Source organism: Myotis nattereri (assembly GCF_964212035.1).
Source record: "Myotis nattereri genome assembly, chromosome: 18".
NCBI classification, from domain to species: Eukaryota; Metazoa; Chordata; class Mammalia; order Chiroptera; family Vespertilionidae; genus Myotis; species Myotis nattereri.
The window spans coordinates 11,204,776-11,222,503 of NC_138093.1; the positions used below are offsets into that span (position 1 = coordinate 11,204,776).

General features: G+C 40.2%; 1 protein-coding gene across 1 annotated transcript in view; it reads left to right on the plus strand.

Annotated features, from left to right (window-relative positions):
* Positions 1-17,728, plus strand: part of TBX15 (T-box transcription factor 15) — a gene marked incomplete at both ends in the record, with an annotated part of 90,923 nt that overhangs the window by 52,638 nt on the left and 20,557 nt on the right. The window contains 4 exons of the mRNA XM_081113042.1: positions 3,099-3,200; positions 4,875-5,046; positions 6,117-6,284; positions 14,404-14,468. Coding sequence (XP_080969168.1) covers positions 3,099-3,200; positions 4,875-5,046; positions 6,117-6,284; positions 14,404-14,468 — 507 coding nt within the window. The remainder of the gene's footprint in view (positions 1-3,098; positions 3,201-4,874; positions 5,047-6,116; positions 6,285-14,403; positions 14,469-17,728) is intronic.

The window sequence follows — 17,728 nt, forward strand, 5'->3', positions numbered from 1 at the left end:
AAGATTTTCCAGTTTTTATCTTGGATTTTCACTTTCTACTATTGAGTCTGTGTATTTTGGTCATTTTTGTTCTCAATATCATACCATTGTTTCCTGCACTTCACTGAATTCAGTTCATCTGAGAACCTCACTGACAACTCTTCTGTGACCTCCTTTTGTGATTTCTTCTGCAGTGTTTTCTTTTCCATATCTCTACCTTCACAGATTGACTTTGATTCCTGAATTTATGCGGATATTCACAGGACAGACATACAGTTTGTTCTTTAGTTGTACCCCTTTATTTAGATTTATAAATTACATTAATTGTTTCTGCATTGCATTGCCTCAGGTGTTGCAAAGAAGGCTTTCTCTTCTGTGAACTTTGTTTCCTCCCTCCCCATTCCCACAGTTATTTTCTTCCTTTTCACTTCCTATGTAGTATCCTTTTCAATTTCCATTTTCTTAGTTAATGTTAGTTATGTGTGACTCTCTTTTCTTTTTCCTGCTCAGGAGGGCTTAGTTACCATCTACTCCTCACAACCAAACTGTAATCCTGTTATTTAGAACCACTGTTGTCTACAAAGCTCTCAGTCTTTGAATATAGCAACATAATCTGTATAATCAGCACCACGGACAGAGGTGCATGTAGGGATTAATGGCTTTAGAAGACAAAAGAATTGGCCTAAATTTAGTCATAAAAATAAAACCAAACATATCTCACTTTGTAAATCTGAAAGATTATTTTTTTCTCTAGGGTGTTATGACTTCACTTGGTATTCTGTAATAAAATGGTGACAAAAAGAAAAAGCAACTTTTGATACATTTTAAGAAGAGAATTAAAATATAGTCATAGGGATTTGAAGCAGAGGGTACTTCGGAGATGATCTAGTTCCTTTCATTTGTGTTATAAGGGATGGGGTTAAAGGACTTATCCAAAGGCACCCAGCTCATTCATTTTAGAACTTGGGTACAGGGAAGAGACAGGTAGCTTTTCTTTTCTAATTTTATATATATATTCATATATATTCTTATATATACACACACGTGTGTATATATACATATACATATATACATATATTCTAATATATACACACACATACACATACACATACACATACACATACATATACATATATATTCCAGAGAGGGAGAGAGATAGAAACATCAATGATAAGAGAGAATCATTGATTGGCTGCCTTCTGCAAGCCCCTTACTGGGGATCGAACCTGCAACCCAGGCATGTGCCCTTGACTGGACTTGAACCTAGGACCCTTCAGTCTGCAGGCAGATGCTCTATCCACGGAGCCAAACCAGAAAGGTAGCTTTTCTACTTTAGGTCATATAAAATGTTCCTGACAAAACAGTTAAAAGACACCTAATCCCTTTTAAAGTCACCAGAAAATAAATTAATCTTTTTCAATTTAACAAATCTCTACAGGTGGTTGGAAGGAACCACATTTTCTTATCACAGATTGCAAGTAAGAGGACTTCCTCTCTATCTCTGGCAAGATGCCTTCTAGCCACTTATACATACAGGACAATTCTAAGTCATTGGTATTAAGAAGGGAATTACTAATCTATATTTAAATTTATAACCAAGGTTCTCAAATTTTTGGAATTAGTGTGGAACAAGGTGCCTAACAAATGTTAGATTTAAGCATTATGAGTAGCCCACCATCAAATTTCCTTAGTGCACTATAATACTAAAACATAGGGTTTCCTAATTAAACTTGTGAGGGCAGAGGGAGAAAATCTAAATATACTACTAATAGAAGCTTCTGAAAAATTATAAAGTGGAAAAGAAGGAACAGTTATATATATATTCTTTGAAAATACTTAAGAATTAGCCATCATCCCTGTTGTAAGGACTATGGTCTCTCTTATGCGTTCCCCAAATATGATTATGATGTCACTGATCTCATACAGAGGACGTTTGCTTTTTGAGTTGCTTTTGTTGGAATGTGAGACTAGAAAGCCCCTCATATAAACAACCAGTGCACATTTGCAAGATGGCTGTCTGGGGCCAAAGTATGGTCTATGGCCGTGAAATGAAGCAAAGCCAATTAGGCTGTATGTGGATCAAACCTGTGACCTTGACCTCATTAGCACTGTGCTCTGCCCAGCTCGACTAAATGGCCCCAGATGGTTAAACTTAATGTAGCATTTTGTGTACAAGTACCCTACAGAACATTCAGGCAATCCAAATTTTTGAACCGAGCACTTTTTATGTCTGGCTCCTAAATGAATGACATACAAAAAGAGCTTGATGTTTTTCTTCTTTCTTATGGTTAAAGAAGAATGGTGAATTTTATTCTAGACTCCTTGAAACACAATACCTCTTTGGGTTGCTCCCTCTTCAATTATGAGAGCAGTTGTAAAGTGCCATATCCTGACCTCGCTTGCTTTGGCAAGTTTAACAAGCCATTGTGGTAGAAACAAGGTATTGCCCAGAGGCCACTAGAATTCATTTGGTATTTGCTCCCTATTCCACAGGGTCTTTCTCATGACACACATGTTGACAGCCTGAGAACTTGCAGAAATTTTTCTACATTTTACCCATTAAAAAAACACTTTGGTGGCCCTTTGTTTGGGAATGGTAGCACCTTCCTTCTTTTTTTTCTTAAGACATTATTTTTAGAGTGGTCACTTTCAAATAGACTCAGCCAATCAGAAATATTTTATGATCAGCAACTAACAGCTGTGATAAGCTACTTGGAGAGGAAGATGATTATAAATTATTCAAGTATGGTAAATACATGAGTATAAGTATATTCAAGAATGTTATAGCCTAATAAGAAATGTGTATGTGTGGATTCATACACATCATCCATCTATCTAATTAAAATGATAAAGCAGGGCATTGTATGTGCCCTTTGTGTATATGAATCATCAAATAGTTCAATGTAAGTTAAGAAGAGGTGCTATTTCAGCAATATAAGTCCTCGGCATATTTTATAGTGATAATTCCCAAAGTGAAAAAAAAAAGCTAATTTTGAGAATTACAGGACACTAACTTTGGTGTGCTTAAAGTGCCTAATGAGAGAAGACTTTCTTAGCTTTTACTCCTGCTGCTTCTTCCCCTCTGATTGCTGAGCTTCCTACTTTATTCCCCTTCACAGGAGGATGTTTCCTGCCATGAGAGTGAAAATCACTGGTCTGGATCCACACCAGCAGTACTACATAGCAATGGACATTGTGCCTGTGGACAATAAAAGATACAGGTAATGAATGACTCTGAAATGTGGAATTGTGGGTATCACTAAAATTCCAGAACTATCCTTTAAACTCATTTGATGAAGCATTTTAACAGTGCACTGTACAATGCTCTGTATAGGGAATAAGGATGGAGAATATGCCAATGGCCTGTGGCAGAGCACTAGGCAGGAAGGAGTCACTAGAGGCAGGAAATCAGAACTCAGTAATGGTTGGGTCTGGAATCCATCTCCACTGTATCTCTGGAGAGAGTGGGATTGCATATAGTCTGCCAGGGTAACAAAAATCCAATCCAATGAAATTAAGTCTAAAATTACTTCTGTTAACATAGAAAGTAATTAACATATTGAATGATTTGGTATATGAAATGCTGAGGTAAAATGACTGATTTTGAAGAAGGGAAAGAGAAGTGGACCTGAACAGTACATTCAATCATATATTTGATGGATCACCCTGTGGATGATGGAGGAAAAGAGTAGGAGAATTGGGTGAGACCTCAAGAAGAACATCTAGTTAGGGAGAGTTTTAATTCATTAATATGGGTTGCGAGTTTACTAAATATTTTTCCTTCAAAGTCATGAAAAGCTAACATAGTCTCCATGTCTCTTGGATTGCTCACATGGAGGTCTTGTCTGAAACAAGTTGGGGCTTAATTGATCTCTTGAGATCTCAATCCAACCAGTGAATCATGGCTGATTTTTGAAATGCCTGAGAACTTGGCCCTAAATCCATGAATTTGGAAGAGAGGGAGAGATGAGTGGTGAAGACCAGGACTAGTGTGGCGGGTCAGAGAGTTGGCCCAGAGAGAAGTGGTCTTGAATGCAGGACTTAAGAAGGGAGAGGCTTCTAATCTTTTTAGAGGATCTTGGGAGTTGAGATTTGGACTGAGTGCCTCTGTTTGCCAGGACCCAGGGCCCACTAGCTCCTTTACTAAGAAATAGGAAGTATCAGATCCATGGAGAGCACCCTTCAGAACTACAGGGCAATTGGCAAAGCCTGGAAAACTGACCTCCTTTGCTACCCAATAGCATCTCATTTCCAGTGGCTTTGTGGGAAAATAATGTGGGAGATGATGACGTTCAAGATAGAGTTCATCAAAGAAAACACTGGGAAGACTTGGTGTTGTTTCTGGGGATGGTTGCACTAAGGCAGAGGCCCTCCATTTTCCTAGAAATGCCTCAAAATCAAGATCCCTGGCAAGGAAATGGTTAACAAGTGAGCTGCTTGGAGGGTCTCTGCACATGGCTGTGTTTTATAGGACGATATGGAAGATGTTTTTAATAAGGAACCAAATCCTGAACAAGTGGCCAACGGATTATATGGTTTGCATTTGAAAGGTGAAAGGTTGCAGTAAAATACCTTTTCCATAGCTAGGCACGTGGGTTAAGGATGCCTGTGTGCACACAGGGGTGCAAGGCAAGGAGAGGGAGAAGAAAGAAAAAGGACTGTGAGAATGTTTTTCTTATGAGAGCTGCAGCTTTGATCATTAACCACAACACCTTTTTGCTCTCCCCCACCCCATCTCATTCTCCATTTCCCCTTATCTCTCCTTCACTTTTTCTTTGTGTACTACTTCTCCATTCTTGTCATCTCTTTGCTCCTCTCTCCTGTCCCTACTTGCTCTCTGGACTGCTATTCCCTCTCTGCACACATCTCTGAATTCTCCTCTCTCCCTCTCTCAGATACGTGTATCATAGCTCCAAGTGGATGGTGGCTGGCAACGCTGATTCCCCTGTGCCACCAAGAGTTTATATACACCCTGATTCTCTAGCTTCCGGAGACACTTGGATGAGACAGGTGGTCAGTTTTGACAAACTCAAGCTGACCAACAATGAACTGGATGATCAAGGACATGTGAGTCAAAGAATCCCATCTCCCACTTCCTCCTCCCTGCTCTTCCCCTTTTTGCTTTAGAGCTGACCAGCCCCAGGCTTTTGCAAACAGGTAAAATAAGAATCTCCATGCCACTCTAAGTCATCTTAAGAAAATAAGCATGAAGTTCTTTTTTTATTCCTGTGACATTTCATTTATTACAAATCTAACATTTAGCAAATGTCTACTATGCATCAGGTTGTGTTTATTAGAAGTCTTGTGCTCCAGGTACGCATAGTCTAGTCAGGGGAGAATTCAGAGACAGAAATACAGGACAAATAAAAAAATGGTGAAAGAAATCACAACATTCAGTAGAACAATGCACAGGGAAACAACTGAAGTGACAGTTTTGGCTGATTGTCAAGAGAAGAATTTATAAGAGAAGAATAGACCCTAAGGCTTTCCAGGTGTAATTAGATCACCTGATGCTATCAATTTACCTTTTGCAGTAAAACATATACTGAATTTTCACTGAATGCCATGATCCATATTGGGTGCTATGGGAAGATTGAAGGAGCTAAAACCCTGGCTCCTATCTTGAAGGAAATGACAATTTTCTGAGGAAGGGATAATGTACTTACACTACTCACTCTCATGTGACATAAGAGAATGTCTATAAATTCAGTAACAAAGTGCAAATAATAGCTTGTAGAATGTAAAGACAGCGTGAGCCCATGTTGCAAATTTGAAGCAGGAGGGAACCACTGTTATGTGGCAGAGGTCTGGGACCTTTTAGTGGAGTGACGTCTTCTGGTACCAGAGCAGTCATTCAGCATTTACCCAGTTAAAGCAAGCATCCACCGCCCATGATCGGGATAATCTGCTGTATGGTTCCATGTGATGCTTTCTAATCACTTAGTCCTGTCCGTGGTGGGCAAGTATACTGATTTCTGGTTTCTTGTACATCCCACCCCCTGATTTCTGGTTTCCCACCCCCAATCTGTACTCTTTCTAAAATGCTTCTACTCTGTGATTTTATTTGCATGAGAGCTTGAAAAGATGTAAGGACCATAGCGTCAACCCTGGCTTAATGTTTCTCCTTCTCATTCCAGATCATTCTGCACTCCATGCACAAATACCAGCCTCGAGTTCATGTGATTCGCAAGGATTTCAGCAGCGACCTTTCACCCACAAAACCTGTTCCTGTTGGGGATGGAGTGAAAACATTCAACTTTCCTGAGACCGTGTTCACCACGGTCACAGCCTATCAGAACCAGCAGGTAGGAGGCTGCCTTGAGAGTTCCTAGCGGTACCTCCTTTTAAAAGAGCTTATTCAGGAGGCTTTTGGTAAGAAAGGCTTTGTCCTTCCACCTGGTACTGGGGAGCATGGAATGAGAGACAGCAGGCTTGCAGGGCACACAAGGCACCCATGATGACAAGGCAGGAATGCCGAGGAGCAGCTGGCATGGTCTCGATTTAGATCAGAGACCAAATCTTTGCCCAGGAGGAGCAAACCTAAGTCATCTTCATGTCTCTCTGTACGTGTAACCATGTTCATAATCTCTACCACATCCTGGCAAGTGTTTCTCATTTGCAAGTTCTGAGGTTTGATCCATTCCTTCCCTCTTATCTGCACTTTTCCATGTATCCCAGCACCTGGCTACATTAGAGTCAACAGGCATCTAAAATTCCATTTAAGATCCACGGCTTCACTTACACTTTCAGATGAAACTTACCTGTGATCACCAGCTACACCCTAAGATCTGTATGTTTTAATGTCAGTAATATGTCCATTCATTCCATACATATTTAGTGGACACTGATGAATGAACTCATTAAGATCAGTTCTGGAGACCAGGAGGGTCACTATCATAACTCAGGCTGAACTTAGAAAGCCACAGATCACTGTGACAATGAAAGGAAACTGAACACGGGTACCTGAGATCCCTTTCTCTTCCTCAAACTTCTCTCGTAGGCATTGTCCTGTGTCTGAGTACATTCTCACTGTATAAATATTTTGTCTATATCTGGACTGGGGTAGGGGCTGTGGTGGTTTGGTAGGGGTGGGAAACCATAATTAAGATAATGAGATTTGACAGCAGACATATCTGGTTTGATTTATGACTTTTCTATTGATGAACTGTATGACCTTGAACACCTTTCTGACCCCCTTTCAACCTGTTTCCTGGTCTGAAGATGTTCTAGCTTCACAGAGCTACAAAGACTAGAAGAGGTAACATGTCTAAAGTCACTGACACAAACCTGGCATCCAATTAATGGCAGTCAGACATTGCTAAATGACTGGGTCCATAGACATGAAGAAACATGGGAAGTAGAGTCATTTTAAAAGAATAAATTGCTCAGCCCCGACCAGTGTGGCTCAGTAGTTTGGAGCATCATCTCATGCAGCTCTCATGCAGATAGCAGCTCACTTCCTGGTCAAGGCACATGCCCAGATTTCAGGTTCGATGTCCAGTCGGGGCGTGTTCTGGAGGTAACCGATCAGTGCGCTTGCACGCTCTCTCTCCCTCCTCCTCATACCCTTCTTCTCTCTCTACAATCAATAAAAAACATATTCTCGAATGAGAGTTAAAAAAAAAAAGAATTGCTCATTAAGGAGAAAGGGGATTGTTGGGAACTGGAAGAGCTGCGTTGGCTCTTCAAGATATTGTAATCAATAGGTAACTACTTTGATCTCTCTGTTCTCGTGTCATGTTCGTGAATTCATGATGTGCTGACATTCAAAATAGATGAGTCATACTCAATTCTGCCTATTTTGAAGTCAAGATAACAGCTTTTGCCTGTTTAACAAGCCTCCAGTCCCTGGATAAATCAACAAGCACGATTGTTTAACATTCCCTTTGGCTGCATAGATATGATTTAATATAATGCAGTGACTTACAATAAAGCAAACTAACCTTAGCTCTTTCCCCCAGGAATCTTGAGGTTTGCATCCTGTAAGAGAGCTGTGAGCGAACAATAATTTTCAGACTTGTGTCGAAGATGCTGGGCAGCATAAACGGTTCTCTTTTGTGAGCTATATGCACCTATTACTGTGTTTGTATTGCCCTCAACCTTCCAGAATGAGAACAATTAATATTTTATGGCCAAACTCCTTATATTTCTTTTTAAGAGAATGGTTAGGAAGCCTATCAGAGTAAAGAGGAAAAAAATGAGTGGTAGGTTTGTTGTTCTCAGGAGCTTGTTTGCAGTAACACAATGAAGAAAGTAGGAGAGCAGAATTGAAATGAAATGTTACCCAGTTTCCTAAAGAAGGTGTCTTGTCCACAGAAAACAATGGGCTAGACATTTGGAGACCTGGGCTTTAGTCCTAAATTTCCCACTAGTTACCTGTGTCACTGGGCTGTGTCTTTCTGGGCTTCAATTTCTTCAACAAAATGAGCAGTTGGCTTATGCTTTCTAAGGTTTCTATTAGCTCTGAATTTATAATTTCTCCCTCCTTTCCTCCTGCATGTTTTTTTTAATGAAGGTTGGGAGCAATTTATCGTTATCAAACAGAGGCAATAGACATATGATTTTCAACTATTAAAAATTATGAATGTTTATGTTTATAAACTTGTTTAAATCCCCACAATATTTTAGACCAGTGTAGTTTTAGCAAGTCCATCCTTGAGAGGTGGGAACATGGTGTTTTGATGCTGGTAAACAAAACACTGTAACCTATACTATTCATTTGTGTCTCCTCCCATCCTCTCCATTGTTAACAATGCTTTCTATTGACTTCCATCTTGTCACCAAGACTGGACACCTGACTCTCCCACATCCAATCTACCATTAAACTCTGATGCTTCTACTGATGCAGTATTTTCTTCTTTCTAATCTCATTGCTTCTGCCTTTATTCTGGACCTGCCCCCTTTCTCCCAACCTTGGGGTATTGTGATAGCACCCGGCAGAGTCACCTGGACTGCAAGCTCAATGTCTCATTGCCGGATGCATCTTCCAAAAGCACAGCTCTCACTGCATCATTTCTGTGTCAGAAATTGTCAATGACTCCTCAGTGCCTTGGGAGCAAAGTCCAGGATCCCAAGTCTTTCAATTAAGGTCCTCTGTGCCAGTTACCAACTACATTTCTAAGCTTATTTTTAATTAATCCTCATTAAGCATCCACAAGAGTTGAGCAATCTAGTTAGAATTTTACTATTTGTACTTTGCAGCTGCCTTACTTTTGCCTATGTTCTTCTTTGCAGAAATGTGCGCCTCCTTTCATCTTTATCTGTCTAGTGTCCTTCTATTCTTCAAGTTTGGTGCAATTACTATCCCCCACCACCTTCCTTACTTTTTCAGGTGCAAATGAGCTTTCCCTGATGAAAGTGTTAGTGAGTGTACCTCTCTCGTGACCCTATCACTTGCTGACCTGTGTATGTTTGTTTAGTCTTCCTCTCAATATCTTAAGCATTTTAAAAACAAAGGTTGAATGTTCTACAAAGAACAGTGAGACATGGTAGAAAACACCAGGTTGGTAGTTAAGAGACTTGAGTAGTAGACCCAGCTCTGCAGCAGATGAATTGCACTGCCTTTGACGAATCCCTCCACCTCAATATTCTCATTTGCAAATTGGTGGTTTGATCTGAATCAGTGTTTCTATGTCCTCAAGCCAATGGAGAAGCTTTTTATGGTCCATTGAAAGGTGAGAAAAATAGAGACAGTATAGAGACTTTTCATACATGTAAACATTCATTTTAATAGACTGTACAATTTTTATATTTGTCCTTTCAACTTTTTTGATGCTAGAGTGTCAAATAATGATGGCAAGAGATAGTGGGCATGAACTCCCTTCACTTGGTAGAATAAAAAATTGGAATATCAATGTTGATCTCTCAAATATTGGAAGGGAGAATTAGAATTGTGAAGCCCAGAAACCACTAATAAGATGAAGGACAATTCCATCTCCACAATTCTAAGACATTTGTGTCTGTCCCATAGTGCAGAGCTCTGAATATTTCCTTGGAAAATGGCTGAATGATTAGTCAACACCATTCTACTACCACTGTCTTTATATATCTGTGGTTCTTCTTTTTTTGGATATAATAGTAGTGAAGTGTGAAGAAAGAGTTTCTATTTCATGAAATATCTCATGCTTTTCTTTCCCCTATTCCCATTTCTTCCCCCCCCCAACCCCCCCGCGGACTGACCCATAGACTCCTGGGGCTGCTAGCATACTGAAGTTATTATTAGTGCTATTTGCTCACAGTGTGCCAACTTGGCCAGCCTGTGGCAGAGAGGAAGGTACCCCATGCCCAGAATCTCATCGTGGAGAATAAGGTGGTAGAGGTTGGAATAAAGGTGACTCCACACTTTATGTGTTTTCTTGGAAGAGGCTGATGCCAACATGTTCTCATGGAATTAGCAGGAAATTTCCATTACAGAATCTGTCTTCTCTAGGGGAAAAAGCCTGCTGAACCTTGAGGGTTTTTTATTTTTCCCAAACAGGAAACTAGATTTCCAAAAAGATATAGCCCCATTCTCCTCAGGTAACACAGTCTTATTTCTTGATGAGAATTGGCTACAGGAACCAGCTAGGAAGTCTGCAACCACAGCCAGGTTTGTGTAAGCAAATCCAATAGGATTTCTGAGTCACTCATTATATATTAAACTAGTGAGCCAGTTTTACCGTAACTTTCCAATCAAATCAGTGCAGAATTTTCTTTTTCATACAGGCTAAGGTTTAAAAAAAATCCCAGTGGAATACCCTTCAAGCAGTATGATGAAAAATAAGCATAACTAAGAGAGTGTTAATAAGGGCAGGCCCTGTCCTGTAAAAACCATACTAAAGATTAATTTTCTTTGTAGGTTGTGTTATTTATGTCTGCACTCTGCATTGTGAGGTATATCTCATTTATTAACTGCCTCTATGTTACTAGGCAAAAAAAGTCAGTGAAAATGATTAAAATGAATGGTGGCAGGCCAGCAACCACTCCCTCATGTGCCACAGCCTTCAATAACTCAGACTGCACCAATCAGTGTAAGGTTATGGAAATAAAATCAGTGAACAAAAATTCTTCCATAACCTCTGTATTTTCCATGTCTCCTCATTATCACTGGACCGAGTTTGCATATAACTCCTGTAGAGTAGCTTTGGCTGCACGGGAAGCTACTAATGGATCTTGTTCTCACTGGAAGTACATTTAAGACTTTTGTCTGTAATGCCTGCAGTGAAAGCAAATAGGATTGAGGGAATTGTTTGGTCTGTAGTTTTTAAGGCTTTTTATGGTGTTGGGACTGGTGATCTATCTTCCTTCCTTCCTTCCTTCCTTCCTTCCTTCCTTCCTTCCTTCCTTCCTTCCTTCCTTCCTTCTTTCCTCCCTCCCTCCCTCCCTCCCTCCTTCCCATATTCACTCATTGAACAAATATTTTACTGAGCATGAATAGCATGTCATATTAGATCCTCCTTAATAAAATGTATATAAAACAGATAGGGTTCCTACCTGTAGAGCAGGGGGAGAGATAAATAGTAAATATGTGAACAAAAAAAATGTGTAATTGCCAACTAGGTTAAGAGTAAAGACTGAATTAAAGAGGGTGCAGTTAAAGAGAGTAGCAGGCCCTAGCCAATTTGGCTCAGTGGATAGAGCATCTGCCTGTGGACCCCCACGTTTGATTCTGGTCAAGGGTACATGCCCAGGTTGTGGGCTTAATCCCCAGTGGGGGGCATGCAGAAGGTAGCCAATCAATTATTCTCTCTCATCATTGATATTTCTCTCTCTCCCCCCCCCTCTCCCTTCCTCTCTGAAATCAACAAAAATATATTTTAAAAAAGGAGTAGAAGCATGCTATTTTGGAGGAGTGATCAAGGAAGACCTCTCTCATGAAATGACATTAAGAGTGAGGCTTAGGAGGAAGAGTTAGCTATGTGAAGAATACAGATAGGAGCATTTTTGTCTGGAGATAGAGTGAGTGTGAGGGGCTTGAGCAGGAAAAGTTTGGCACATTCCAACACTGACAGTAACTCAGTGGGCTTGAGCCCATGAACCAGGGGTAGCAGAGTGTGGGTGGGGCCAGGCATGGAGTACAGTGGGAGTCACTGAAGAAAATGATATGATCCAGTTACATGCTAACAAAGATCACTTCGTTTGCTGTGTAAAGAAGAGATTGGACAGGGAAGAAGGAAGATCAATCTGAAGGTTAGGGTAGTTTAGTCAATAGATGATGGTGACCTGGTCTAAGGTGGGGTGATACAGACAGACAACCATATTAGGGTCTAATTGATAAATGTAATGATGGAGCAGGGTTGAAAATGAACCACTCAAATGCATCTCACATGTTATCTCCTAGTGCTCTGAGAAGCACTTCAACTTGTAATAATCCCTACATTCTCTAAGCACTCACAGCACTCTAGCTTTATGGCAAACCCAATCACTTTCTGTTTTACATTGTAATTATTAGTGCACGTCTGCTTTCCTAGATTATAAGCTCCTTGGGTTGGAAGAAAAGACAGTAACAGCCATGTACTGACCACCATTCTGCCACCTGCACTACCTGTCACAGTGCTTTGCACACAAAAGGCACTTGACAATAAATCAGTAATGAGTAGCACAACCACACTCTTCATGAAGTTCTCTGAATCTCACATTAAAAACTTTGAAACAAGTATAGAGATGTTGCTTTCCCTAACATTTGGTGGCATTTGTCTATTAAACTTCTGTACAGGCCCCTTGGCCTGAGATCCAGTGAATTGTGTGAAACAGGTTTTCAACCATTTCTACCAGGCCCATGAAATAGAATGTCGTTATATTTACAAAGGTCTGTGGAGGTCCCTGAAACACAGCAGCACAATCATATATCATAAACCCCTATCATAAATGGGTCGGACAGGATAAGCCAACTTGAAAGAGAAAATAAAATATTATAACCCTGACTTGAAAAGAAAATATGGTGTGTGGTTTATTGCTGTGGATTATGGAGGAAGAAAGAACTGATTTTTAAGTCAAGAACAGAATGCAGTGACAGTCTTTAAACTCAATTCAGTATTCAGAGGGCAGACAGTAGACGCTGGAAAGCTGAAGCTTCAGGCTCCTGCTCTGGTCTATAAAATACATGTAAAATTGTTTTTGCTGCATTTTTAGTGCTACATTATTAGTATGTCATTCTAGAGGCAAGGAATGTTGAGGAGGGGGAAAATAACAGGTACTTTCAGTTTTTTTCCATCAGAATCTCACATTGCATTTTAAAGTCCTTTAAAGACTGTGGCTTTGGGAAATTCTGCTCTGATGGAAGAGGACTGAATGTAGATTTGCAACACTGGAAAGAACTGGAACTATCCCAGCGATAAGTTCTGCAATTATCAGAAAAAGATGATATCAAATAATGAGATTCTCTTATTTCTAGAATGACTTTCCATTGAGCATGCCTCCCCGCCTTTCCTGAGCTCCCCAGCCTCCACCCCTTAGTCTCTATTGCTTCAATATAGAGAATCATTCACATCTGGTTCAGACATGAAGGTATCAAAATGCGTCCCATGACCAAGGCTGAAAGCAGAAACATTAGAGCACATATGGAATTTGTTGGTCAGGCTTGTTCTAGTCTAGAGGCACAAGGACAATGCATATAACCACTGCAGAGACTGACAGAACTAGGATAGGATATGATAGAGAGGAGCTTATACACTAAGTGGAGGTTGACCAGATAGCTCCTAAGGACTTGTTTAAGCTGGGTCACATGGTTGTTTTGCTGCGTGTGCTCAGCCTTATGAAACTGCCTCTCTATTTCTTCTGATTCTCTTATAAGCCTTGGAGATTGAATGAGATATGTTGCATTCTATCCCCTTCAAGTCACACATTTTTAGCTTTTCCTTTGGGTGCAGCCTTGACAAAAGAATAGCTACTTCTTGTGTCTTTTATGAGACCATTTCAGGTCATCAAAGGAACAATCACTAGTGGCTCGAAGACACAATTTAAGTAAAATGGGTAATGCAGCCAATTATTTGGATCCTTCAGATGAGGCAGGTTGTCTTGGTGATTCCTCCTGATTGGCTTGGCTGAATGCATTCATTCATTCTTCATTCACTTACTCACTTATTCATTTACTCACTCATTCAATAACCACTTTTTAGGGGCCTCCTGTGTATCATGTACCATGGACCCAGTTTTCCATTTCAATACCTTTACCACCATTTTGGGGCAACAAAAGTGAATGAAAAAGAGTTTATGGAGTCATACTGGGAAAAACCTTGTTTTTAGGGAGAAGAGGGTCAGGTGGGTCGGACATCTGTGTGCCAGGCCTTAGTCCTATATCAACTTCATTTAAAGCTTCAACTAAAAGGAAATGAAATAAAAACACTAGCTGTTATTAACAGAGTGACTTTTCTTATTTTTCTAGAAGCAACCAAAAAAGAAGTCCATTAATGAAAATATAATTCATGCTTCTTTGTTTGTTTCCAGATCACCAGATTAAAAATTGACCGAAACCCTTTTGCTAAAGGATTCAGAGATTCTGGAAGAAACAGGTAAGAACTGGGAAAGAGACTCACTGACACTTCTTTTATATGTGATGTTATTCCAACCACACCCCATTGGCTCCTGCTTTTTGGAAAACACTTGCATGTCACAGTGCAAAGACAAATAGATAGCTGATCCAAGAATGAAAAAGCTGCCCTCTAAAGGCTGAATTATCCAGATTGGTTGGTAAAACACTCTAAAATACCAGATCAAGTCCTTCTCCTCTACATCATACTTGGTAATTCAGGCACTTAAAACAAATTTTATGGTGATTTATTATCATCAAAAGATTACTTTTTCTGTTACACATTTACATGTGGCTAGAGAACCTACAGTGATATCTCATCTATTTTTCATTATCAGGAAATAAGGAATTGTGGACAAATAAAATTTTTCACACAATTATTACTTTTAAGAGGTAAAATGGTGTTAAAAAATTAACCATTTTTCTGAAATGATTAATATGAAAACATATGAGATGTTTCTGCTTTAATAAATAGAGTTTATAGAGCAGCACCTCTCTGGGTGCCCTAACATCACCATTGATTAGGTTGTTATATAGTGAAGCTCTTAGGAATTACTGACGTTTATAGAACTATTTGCTCCTGTTATAAACGGCCTTGGAGACTCTGGTGTTTTTCTAGTTAATTCTTTATTCTCTCTAAATACCTCCTTTCTAAAATGAAAACCTGTTATCCACAGAGTAAAGAGAGAACTGAAATTGCCAGGGAAACCAGACTGATCTAAGGTTATTCTATCAGAAAATGTCACTTTACACAAACCACACTGAAACAGCAAATGTGACATGCATGTCTCATAAAGTGTGTAGGCTTTGCAATTACTATTTAGTGTTAAGACATTTTCCAAATTGGGGGCATTTCTTTACATCGGAATGACGTAAATTGTCAGGAGTTATCTTTGCTATTTTCTATGCAAGAGTTTTCAGATGAACTAGTTTTATATTTTTCACTCCATGAACCACATAGCTAGCACATATTAGAATCCAGATTTATGCTAAAATCAGTGATTATTTCCTTTACAAAATGATTTATGGAAGTTTTTATGAGATCCTTGTCATATATGTAAAAACATTTAGATTTCTATATAATTTACCTCAGAATTTTTTTAAAGTCTCATCTATTGAATAAAGTAAAAGCTACTTAAACTTCCAGTTTGCAGATGACAAAATTGAGTAATATGTTTTAGGTCAGGCAACTAGTTAGTGATACAGCTATGTGAGAACTCAGGCATACGGACTCCAGGCCAGATGCCTTCCTGCTTAATGGCTCTTTGTTTAAAATAAGACAAAAGCCTTTGTTTTCAAAACATAGCCAATGAAGAACGAATCCCTATTCATTTCAGTTCAGAGGGATGGTCCTCTTCCTCACAATGAGTTTCTAGTCCCTGTTCAGGTCATAGAAGATACGTGGGAGCTATTTCCTGTTGCCTCCCTTCCTGGGCTGGCTCTTTGGGCATATTGAGGACCTTGTTAGTGATTGGAGCTCAAAATAGAAGCTGGCCCTTCAGAAAGAAGCCTAGGGTATTGGAGATGTTTAACTTGGATTCCAGGGATGGACATCGTGGGTTCTGTGTGTTTCCAAATATTGTAAGTAATATCGTGTGTGGATGAGCAGGTGCGCGTTTTTCCAGGGAGAGGTCTACGGCTTTCTTCAGATTCTCAAAAAGGTCTGTGAACAGCAGTTAAGAATTTCTGCTCTAGACACAACTGTATTTGCCCAGGGCCCAACCAACCCTACCGTCTTTAGTTATTCAAGTACTTTTCTTTTCTTTTTTTTTTTTGGCCTCACCAGTGGCATTTATTGTGTTTATTTTCTTCTTGGAGATCCAGAGCTTTTCTTTTTCTTTCATTGCTTTACTTTCCTAGTGGAATCCTTGTTTGTCAGAGACGTGACCTGAACGGAGAATCTGAGTAGATAGGCTGTACTGACCAGCACTAGAGCTGGGCTATGGGGTTGGAGCCACATTTTAATGGACTTAATAAGGCCAGGCACCTTGAAGCATTTGCCTCTGGTTATGAAGTTGTGATGACATCTCAGTTCAAGTCCTGAGGTCCCCTTGCCTCCTCAGTGGGCTGGAAGGGACCTTGACTCATCATGGGACCCTGGCCTGTGTCTGCTGTTATGGCTGGTAAATGTCTACTGTTCAGTAACTGCCTGTCCTGCCTGGGGAACTGCTCTTTGTTGTAAGGACTCCAGGAAAGCAGAACTACAGTCTTCAATTGCCCGTTTCAGTGCTTTATCTATTTATTAGAGGCCTGGTGCACGAAATTTGTGCACTCGGAGGGGGTCCCTCAGCCCGGATTGCCAGAGGATGTAGGCCAGGTCAAGGGACCCCACTGGGGCATGATGGGGGCTGGGGAGGGACATGGGAGGTTGGCCAGCTGGGAAGGGACCGTGGGAGAGCTCCAGGGCCCGATCTGCTGGACCCCAGCAGCAAGCTAACCTACCGGTCAGAACATCTGCCCTCTGGTGGTCAGTGCACGTCTTAGTAAGCGGTTGAGTGGCCTTAGCATATCATTAGCATATTATGCTTTGATTGGTTAAATGGATGACTGGACACTTAGCATATTAGGCTTTTATTATATAGGATTTTTCTCATAGCCTGGAAATATCTTAAGTCCCATTAAAACCTGCATGCTGTTTTAAGTAATATTAGTAATTATAGAAGTTATCTGTGATCGAACGCTTACTGTGCTCCAGACCTTTTACTTACGTTCCTTCTAATCTTCAAAGCAACCTGTATTTTACAAATAGGGAAACTGAAGCTCAGAGAGTTTAAGCAGCTTTCCTAATGTCACACAGTAGAGCTGGAGCAGGAACTAAAACCCAAGTCTCCCTGACTTCCAAACCCGTGCACTTTCTGCTCTATGAGGCCAACGACTGAAACTGGACTTATTTTATGTTCAACAGGTATGGAGAATAGAATTCTTTTTCCAAAAAACCTTTACCTATTTAAAGATAAAGAACCTCCTATTTTCTAAATAAAACAACCTGTATATACTCTGCCCATCTTTGTCTACTTCCCCAGGACTCTGTCATCTGCTTTCTGCACCCCTGTAAACAAGGGGCTCCCTAATGGAGGCAGAAAGTCAGGCTGAACTTTGCTGGCAGGTGAAACTGCGATACAATGACACTAAAAACCTGTGTCATGATGGGACAAGGATGCTCATTAAAGGCAGAAACCATTTTTGTCTCCCAGCACTCTGGGAAGCTGAACTAAAATACACTTGTGGCCCTTGTATTCTCTC